The sequence below is a fragment of the Apium graveolens genome, chromosome 6 (assembly GCF_009905375.1).
Source record: "Apium graveolens cultivar Ventura chromosome 6, ASM990537v1, whole genome shotgun sequence".
NCBI classification, from domain to species: domain Eukaryota; kingdom Viridiplantae; phylum Streptophyta; class Magnoliopsida; order Apiales; family Apiaceae; genus Apium; species Apium graveolens.
In genome coordinates this window covers 52,778,036-52,788,050 of record NC_133652.1, presented here as the reverse complement: position 1 = coordinate 52,788,050, position 10,015 = coordinate 52,778,036, and the positions used below count along the sequence as shown (strand labels likewise).

The 10,015-nt window shown below is 36.0% G+C and overlaps 1 protein-coding gene across 1 annotated transcript; it reads right to left on the bottom strand.

The window, feature by feature from the left end:
• Positions 1-1,703: 1,703 nt before the first annotated feature.
• On the bottom strand, positions 1,704-3,876 carry LOC141668951 (F-box protein SKIP19-like). The gene is made up of 2 exons (XM_074476019.1): positions 3,447-3,876; positions 1,704-2,459 (listed from the first exon to the last, which is right to left on the bottom strand). The coding sequence occupies exons 1-2, from the start codon at positions 3,839-3,841 to the stop codon at positions 1,865-1,867; spliced, it is 990 nt and encodes a 329-aa protein (XP_074332120.1). The 5' UTR covers positions 3,842-3,876; the 3' UTR covers positions 1,704-1,864.
• Positions 3,877-10,015: the final 6,139 nt, after the last annotated feature.

Here is a 10,015-nt window from a genome sequence, read left to right as displayed (position 1 = left end):
GTAATATTTTTAATTGTTCTGTGTAAAGAAAATCGTTATGAATATTATTCTGATTTACTTTTTTTTTTAATTGAAAAACCACTTATATAGTTCTAATACGAATTTAGTTCTAATTAAAAATGAATAAGATGTAAATAAATTTTTTGATCAAAAAAAATGAAAAAAACGCTTATAAAGTTCTTATTGAAAATTATTAAGATCTAAAAAAATCCATGTTATTAGTAATTAGTTGAACTGAATAAGTAAGAGTTCTTTTTGCACGATTTTGTGGGATTCCGATTCAAATTAAATTTTCTAAACTTTTTTTTTTCTTTTTTTTGCCAGAAAGGAATATGATTTTATTACTCTTTCAAATCATCAAGCAAAACATGAAGCAAATCGGGATGGACATTTTCCCTATCCCAACTACGATCAGCTATTGAACTTGAGTATCTCGCTAAATAGTGAGCTACCATGTTCGCGGACCGTTTTACAAATTTTAAAGACACATTTCGTGACTCTAAATCATCAAGTAATTTTCTGCATTCATCAACTACTCGACCCAAGTACGAGAGATTTATTGATGAACACCTAATAGCCTGAATTGCTCCCAGACAATCAGACTCCACAACCGTCGATGACCAGTTTTTATTCTTTATCCAACTCAGAGATTCCCTTATACCAATGATTTCTGCAAGTTCTGGATGTAAGCTTCCTGGTCGACAACTTGAGGCAGCCTCCAGCATTGTTCCTTCATGATCCCTAGCTACCATTGCAAAACTGAAACAGTTGGAATGCTCAAACAAAGCCGCATCAGTGTTCACCTTAACAGTTCCAATCTGTGGTTGTTTCCAATGCACATCACCGTCCGATTGAGTTACAAACCCAATAGTATTGTCGAAGGACTTATCTTGTGCATTCTCCCAGTTGTTAAGGACTTGTAATGCTGATGTTACAATGTCGTCGTATTCCTTACTTTTCTGATTCCATACAATGTCGTTACGATTCTTCCATAAAGCCCATGCCACCATAAACACCTTATTTACCTCACTACGCCTTCTCTGTTGCAAGTTTTTTGCTGTCCAGTCCATCATACAACTGCTAATACCAGAGAAATGACCCAACTTTTGCCAACATAGTTGTGCTACAGGACAAACTACTAGCGTATGATAGGCTGTTTCTTCCTGTAAATTACAAACTGGGCATCTATTGTCCACATTTACCTTTCTGCAAATCAGTCGATCCTTAGTAGGTAAACAATCACGAACTGCTCGCCAGACAAAATGCTTCACTTTTAACGGAATTTTCAAGTTCCATATTTTGTTCCAAAAACCAGAGTTACTACTTGCCTGATTATGCGCTACACTGACTCTTACATTATCATAAGCGTCCAACTTGTCGAATCTCCAAAACCATGAATCATTGTCATTGCGATTTATTGGTATCGAAAGAATTAAACTGATATCTCTCTGAACAAAAATATCTTTCAATAACTCTTCATCCCATCTGTCTTGATCCATCTCCAAATAATTAAATTAAATTAATTATTCAAATTAAATTTTCTAAACTTGATAACCTGCAAATAATTATTTACTTTTTTAGTGAAGAACAACACAGGTTTAACATGTACACATTTTAGAATTTGAGATGGATCACAAAGATTTATGTCCAAATGCCAATAAGAAACACATGCTAGGAAAACAGATTGTGTTGGATAAGATCACTAAGAACAATAATAAAAGGTATTCACAACTTACACAAGAAAACAATGTCACAGTGTCACTCCATGAGTTTTAAAAGTGGTCTAAGCAAAATTACAGGGGTGGTTTATAAACAAAAGAACTGTCAGCACATAGAGCTGCAAATAACATAGATTAAGCATTATTTAGAGAGTATAATAATCTATGTAGAAATCAGTAAAACTGCCAAAACCACCATAATCATCATCATCAGAAAGTTTATCATAAAGCCCAACATAATCATCCCAAACATAGTCTGCATATGGATCTTCGATAGGTGCAACTTTATGGTCTTCCACAGAGTCACTGGGGAGCCTAATGTTCTTGATTCGTTCCTTACATAGCTTTCCACAACTCTCATTAAGATTAATTCTGAAGCATCCACGTAGATCAAGGGACTGAAGATTAGGACAACTATCCAGAATGGCCTGTAAACCCTTATTTGACATTTCATTGCCAGTGAGCTGCAGGTGGAGTAACTGAGACATGCCTTTTGCAACAGTTATAACAAAGTCATCTGCAGAATTCATTGCCATGCTATGCTCCCAACCATAATTGTTATATGTAAATGACTTAAGCATGGGACAATATCGACTAATTTCTGCCACAGTCTCTTCCGAAATAGCAGTGAAAGTAAGAGCAATTTCCTCCAACAAGGGAGTCTTTTTAAAGAAGTCACTCCAAGATTTATGCAATAAACTATTGCAATCTGAAATTTGAAGACGCCTGAGCTGACTTGATCTGTTACCAGCACAACATAAAACACAAGAAGACTAAGAAGGGCAATTATCAAGGTCTGGATGATGCTAGGATACAAAACACACACACAAGTTAAAAAAACTGATAACATCAGAGAAGCCTCAGCCTATATAGCGTAAAGGACTGAACTCAGGACTATAATTACAGTCAGAAACATTTTCATCAAAAACCTCTGGCTATCACTTGGACCACTGATCTTAAATTTGATCCTTCATTATCCCAAGTACAAAATGTCATCACTTTATAGTTCAACTCCCTGAGGATCAATGATATCCTAAGGAGAGTGTTAAATTAGGTAGTCCTCAAATTACTAATATAAACAATCCTTGGGTTATAGGATTAAATTTGGTATATCAAATAGTTTTTTGACTATAAAATTTTAAATATCCAAAGGTTAATGCCTCCAAATCCATCCGTCAACTTTGGACAAACCAGCAAACCAAAGTGCAAACCATAGTCAATAAAATGTCTTCACCACCTAAAGCAACCTGACCGTGTTGAATTCAACAGCAAACGACAAATGACCAATAGTCCAATACAATACGTACTAATGTACTATATCTCCTTGCTCTATTATATCATAAGAAAAATTCATAGCCTTCCGAATCAAAGATATCTCGTTTAAGACAACCCGCTGTGTTAAATTTAGCAGAAAACGAACTGATGTACATCCATATTTTATATCAAATGAAAAGTGTACAAATACATCCATGTACAATTATATCATATGAAAAGTTCCTGTCCTTAAAAATCAAAGATATCTGATTCAAGACAACCCAAAAAAGTAACCCAAAACATTCCACCACTCAATCACAGTACCATATCCGAAATCATCACTTTAATTACTAACAATGACTACTTGGAAAAAACAAACCCAAGCAATCAACAAAACCAAGATTCAATTAAATGTCTACGAAAAAACCTGAGATGCAAAAATACCGATAAAACACACGACACGAGAGCCCATACCTTTCACCTTGAGCAAGAAATTGAATCAAATCATCAGTAGGAAAATGTTCAATGTTAAGATGAACAAGCTGGCCTTGACTCCGATCAATAGCGTTCATACACATCTTCTTAAGTGCAGAATGCGTAGCAGAATCTTGAAGATTTTCCATGTTTATTACTCTCCACATAACAGGGTCTTTGCAGATTTTACGCCACGCAGTGCACACCTTCTGTGCGTTTTCAAGAATCTCAATTACGCCTAATCTGTTGAGTATGTTTGATGTAACATCATCAGGTAGATCCAACCAGTTTCTTTGGCTCACAACCATTGTTTTTGTGTTGGGTTTTGGGGAGGTTTTTCGGCGATGCATTGAGTCGAACACTTGGTGGGCGTTTTGTTTTCTTTCTCTAGGCATTGATGGCGAGGGTTAAAGTGAGAAGGGGTTAAAGATAATTGCTCTGGTATAATAACCTGAATAGTTATAATTTGGTTTAACAGTTAATTCCTAATTTTAATTATTAAAAAAAATAGTTTATATATCCGTTAAATTACTAAATTGTTACATCACTAAACAGAGTTTACTTATTTTACTAAAATTATTCTATTATTTTTATTATAATTTATAATTATTGTATATTTATAAAAATATTTTAAAAATTAAACACGACAAATAAAATTTTAAAATATAAACGGAACCGTGCAAAATTACTTAAGGTTGTACAGTTTATGTGTTACGTAAAATTAATTACGGGATCTCATCCGATTGCAATCCAAGGTTCGATATCTATAATACTAAACTATAATAACCGAATATGGATATAATTTGTAGTTTGGTTAACCTTGTTTTTGGTTATCCCTTTCGATCACGACCGTCAGATCTCTTAACCAAATGATCATAACCGTTAGATCCGAATACTAAAAAAATACACCAACCAAGCTTACAGGTTCGAATCCCGCCAACAACAAACATTTATATTATTATTTATAAAATTATAATAAATTTCTAACATTTATATTATTATTTATAAAATTACAATAAATTTCTAGGCTCGAATTCTGTCAACAAGAAACGTTTATATTAATATTTATAAAAAAATATACTAACCAAGTTCACAGGTTCGAACCCCCAACATCCCCGCCAACATCAAACATTTAATTATTATTTATAAATAAGGTTAATGGTTCAAATCTCATCAACCATATATTATTTTATACTATATAATTTAACTTAAAGTTATACACATTCAAACTATAACTATATTGTTATTAATTTACATATTTAATTATTTAAATTAGAATTTCAATAAAATCATATATAAATATAAATATTAACAGAACCCGTGCATCGCACGGGTTTTAAGCTAGTAAGTTTTAATGCTCCATCTGGGCTTAAAGAAGATTTGGGCTATGGGCCTACAACCATTACTGATGATGGTGAGGATTAGCAAAATATCCAAAAAGCCCATCTACCATTAATTTTCAAGCCTAAGTGCTGGGTTTACTATTAAGGTATTCGTAGGATAATAAAATCCACTAAAGAATTGTTTTCATAAGAAGGTATGTATTACCAAGGAAAATTATTTTCGAATAAAACATAATTATCATTTATGATGTTTTACGTGAGTTATCATACAGTCTTTTTCATACTGTACATTTTTATACTGGGCATTATAGCTCACACTTGTTTTCTTAAATTGACACAACACAACAGTAAATAAAGATGCCTACCATGAGAACCACGGCTAGGAAACAGGTAGGAAATGGCCAGTTGTTCCATAGGTTATTTGGTGATGTACCACAGGTAGTCCGAATAAGCTGGATTGGTTTTCAGTTGTTTTTAGTTCGGCTTATTTATAAGTATGACTTATGTAAGGTAATAAATAAGAAACGTATATTTGACCGATGGATTAGCCTTACTTAAAGGTTATTCCCCGGTAAGACTTAATTACTTTTGGGTTGTAATAATTATCACTTTGTGGTTGATCTACTCTAGTAATGAATAGTTCATTTCCAAGACAATAACATGTAAGTGTGTGTGTGTGTGTGATAAGTGTGGGGTCTTAAAGTGTGAGTATTTATATATTGTGATGCGAGGTATGTGGTTTATAGTGATTGAGATGGCATGGCCTCCGAGATCCCTGACCCCAGATTTTGGGGCGCCATACGTGGTATGGTTATTCACCAAGGGATTCTGATATTTTTCCAAGGGAGTACTACGGGGTCTATACCCTATGCGTCCATTGTGACGACGCTGTGTGGCAGTTGGTGTTCGTTGGGCCACACATGAGCAGCTTCATCTTCCTAGTTCTGCTATCGAAAGCTCGACTATATTGAATATGGTGGAGTGGTACGGTGGTAAGCTCGATCCTAAGGGGCTTGGTTATTCATACGATCTTCTTCCGGGCAAACGGCCAGCTGATCAGACGTTTGCCGGTGGGTCAAAGTATGCCCATGAGGCGGTTGAAAAGCTCAGTTAGGTGAGGAGGCTGGTACATCGCAGCAGGAGCAGGAGGAAGCAGGAGCAGATGTTGGAGTTGGTATGACCTCGGTGCAGTATAGGCATTTAGCGAGGAGGATGGATGCGATGCATGACATCCATAGTCGGTTGGTATATGATCTCACCCAGGCACTAGGGACTGCATTCAGAGCCACATGAGTTGACATCCAGTGGCCAGTATTTGGTGAGGACTCCATATATCCACCTTTAGACATGCCTGACACTCCACTCGTTGAGGGTGAGGATCCTGATTCCGAGTAGGTATGCCTGATTCCTTACTATTACCTTCACTGAGGACAGTGAAAATTTTAAGTTTGGGGTAGTAGTTGAAGAAATATGTTTTATGGGATATGTTTTGTGTGAATCACATATAGTTTGCATATTCATGATAGGTTAGTGTATATAGTTGCATATTTTGCCATGTAGAGTTTTTTTTTATATATTTTTGTAGTTTTTATGATAGTTTGTTCATATAGTTCATGCATTTTCATAATAACATGATCCCTCAGATGATTTTTCAGATTGATTTGTGATATTGATGCTAGTATAGTGATGTCGTATTTAGTGATGTTAAGTCCTGTCGAATTGATTTGCATGTTAGAGACAATTGTATTTCACTAAGTCTTATTGGTTGCTTGAGTGCTAGATCATGATCATGGTTTATTTATTGTCGAGGTTTAATCGCTTGTTTATATTTAAAATTTAGGATATTCTCTTAATGATAAAATAACATGGATTTTTAAAATTGGAGAAAATTGGATTTCATTGCTAGTTGTTGTGGCTAGGTGTCAAATGGCTAGTAGCCAGCTCATTTTATATGAGTAGTCTAAGGTTGAACGAGATGGAGCGAAACGCACTCGTTCAGAAATTTGTGAAAAAGAAAAGAAAAAAAAATAAAAATAAAACAAGAGAAAAGAGAAAAGAGAAAAAAAAGAAAAAAATAAGTGTTATGTATAATTGATCACGAGTGGGCTCTTTAGTAATCGAGTTATTAATTTCTTAGGGGACTTTGTGCCTAGTGACCTAAGGCTTTTACGGTCTGGGATCCGCTAACCCAACGCTCGCTATATGGGTATTATTGTATAAGTCTTTTGTGGACCTCACTCATTACACGGTCAAATAAGCATATTTGTGTTGTTTTTGTGTTGTGAATAAAAGCATGAGTCCATGTAAAGCTCCAATATAAGAATTGAAGTGTTATAAGTTATTTTGAGTCTAATTTTTATTTTATTTATAACCTTGCGATTGCTTTGATGATTAGTGAGTCATGATTATTGATCTAGTTGCGATAGTATATCTGTAAGCATTTGCACACATGCACGTCTCTGGTTTGTAAGTTGATTTGTTGGGTTTGATTGATCTTTATGCGAATAACTGCACTTGTTGAGATGTAGCTTGTTGATTGGTTAGTTATTCTATTGGGGATCGTTGCATTCATTTAGTTGCATTCATGCATTTTAATTTCTTGTTCTTTGAGTCTGTTTATGCTTGAGGACAAGCATCGATTCAAGTTTGGGGGTATGTTGAGTGGCATTTATGACACTTTATAACACTCCATTAAGCTTTGAATTGGTGTATTTATACTCAAGTTGTTGGTGTTTTAATGTGTTTTCTAGTATTTTTGCATTTTCAGGCATTAATCTAAGATTCAAGTGAATTAGCATTGATTTCATGTTAATATGGTGTTAGGATGGTATCCAAGGAATAAAGGCTCGTGAAGACCAACTCATTGCAGCAATAAAAGAAGGCAATTCCAGTTTTTCCAGAAGTTCGGCGCGCCCGCGCCAGAGAAATAGAATGTCAGTGCGCCCGCGCTGGTGAAGCGTGCGGCCGCGCTAGGTCGAGAATCCAGTTTCCTGTTTCAATTAGAAGACTGTTTTTCTAGGCTTTTGGCTTAATTGAGATGCTATTTAAAGACAATAAAAAGACGTTTTTATAACGGAGCTTAAGGAGAAGACGACAAGAAGACCTATAGCACAATTCAACGAAGGCGAAGAAGATCTAGTTTATTATTGTGAATCTTTGTTCTAAGTTGTAATCTTGGATGCTCGTTTCTTGTTTTATTGAATCTAATTACTTTGGATTACGTACTTTGTTTATTATTTGTTTATAAAGACTACGTTTATCATACCATGCTTTCATCGGAACCCACGTTGATGATGAGTCCGATTATGGGCTAATCGTTATCGTGGGGTTCTAGCGGATTTATTTATGGATTTCTTTAGTTGATTTGTTTCGATGCCTTAGTATGTGGTGATTGTATGACAACCTAGTATTGGTTGTGCTTATTCGTCTTATGTGCGTCGCGAACTTATAAGATAGCATGTTAATTCTTAATGAAGCGACAGTGAATTTAAGGATTTAGAACTTGCCATGCTAGCATAGGTTCATGTGTTATTGTTATGCATGATTCATAGGTAATTTTAACCATCTTACTTGCCCTATGTAATTAGGATAGATAACTTGTGCATTAAACCATTATGTTTTCAAATTTTATAGACATATAGGGTCTCAATATAATTGGTGTCTATTCAGCTTCTATCTCTTTTGTGGATGTCTGATAGTATGGTATTCATATAACGAAAGTTGGCATTTATCAGTTTCGTGTTATCCGATTAGTGTCATCACCATTATATGTTAAGGTTAAGAATGAAAAGGTTGTTGAATGAAGTACTTAGTGAAGTTAGAATCCCATGTTCGTGTCATATATTATTCAACTTTCTTTAATCTCTGTAGTTAATGTTCTCGAGTATAATTCTCAATAGTTAATCGTAGTATAATCAAAACTTAAATTGTTATTCGTCTTAGCATTGAATAATAGCCATATCATTGTTGTATAAGTGCATAAATCACATAGTTAATTTAACCAGTCTATGTGGGAACGAACTAGAAATAATTCTATATTACTTGCGATCGCGTATACTTGCGTGAATTATTACCGCGTGCTTAGCGACTAACACGCACCCGGAGCCTTGACACTCCCGGGTTGTGGCCTTCGATTCTCCTTTTTTAAATAGGGCGTGCCTGAAGCTTTCAATGTCGCTTGGGTCACCACCTCCGCAGAGTGCGGGGCGCTCCCGGGGCTTTGCAACTCTCGAGTTGCGGCCCTTCACGTATTGCGGGGGGCGCCCGAGGCTCCTTGGAACCTCTAGATTACGTCTTCCATCCTTTTTGTTGGGACGTGTCTTAGCTCCTCTAAAATATACTTTTATTTTTTTGGTGTTGTGACACGTCCTAACATTTTTCCTTGTTCTTATCGCAGCTAGACGACGATTCACCTACGTATATCTATCCGTTCACGGATTTTAACCGAAAGTTGGGGATTTTCACCACTTTACTTCGGTTACCGACTCCTTTATCAATGTCGTCCTTGTTTCATCTCTCCGAGACTTTGGTAGATGAGATTCGACGAGGAAAGATTTCCATGGTTGTTGAGCATGAGGCGTCTACTTCCGATGTTTTTATGGATCGCATGCTCCGAGTCGTCGCTCCATTTTAGAAGATTAGTCTGAGGATGACATTTCATATTTAGAGGTAAATTGTAGGAGGAAATGCAAGACCGTGGTTTCTGATGAGGAGAGTAAGTCTCATGTGCACGAGCTACTACTCAGGATGTATCTAGAGACGTGGCATAGTTCTTTTTTCCATCGACTACCGAGTACGTCATTACTCTTCCGGAGTCTCCTATACCTTATCTTCACTCGAAGGTTAAGGAGTGTGAGGTGGACTTGGATTGGATGAGTGATCAGGAGGAGATGCTTACTTCGAAGCAGATGAATAGTCTTCAGAAGATTCATGATAAATGGGTTTATGTTGGTATAGCATCGCGTGCGTCGGATGCCCAGATTGGATTTTCCCTAGAGTATTATATGATGGAAGGTATATAGGCTCGTCCGTTATCTTTCATGAGATGCCATCTTTTTAACTATGGGGAGAACTTTAGGATACCTCATATGGTCACTTTCTTGAGTTTGATTGAGCTTGGTATTGGGACATCTCTTCATCCTTTCTTCCGCTCTATCTTGGAATGATATGACATAGCTCCTCCTTAGTTATCTCCCACTAGTTGGAATTTGGTATTGGCTTTATTTG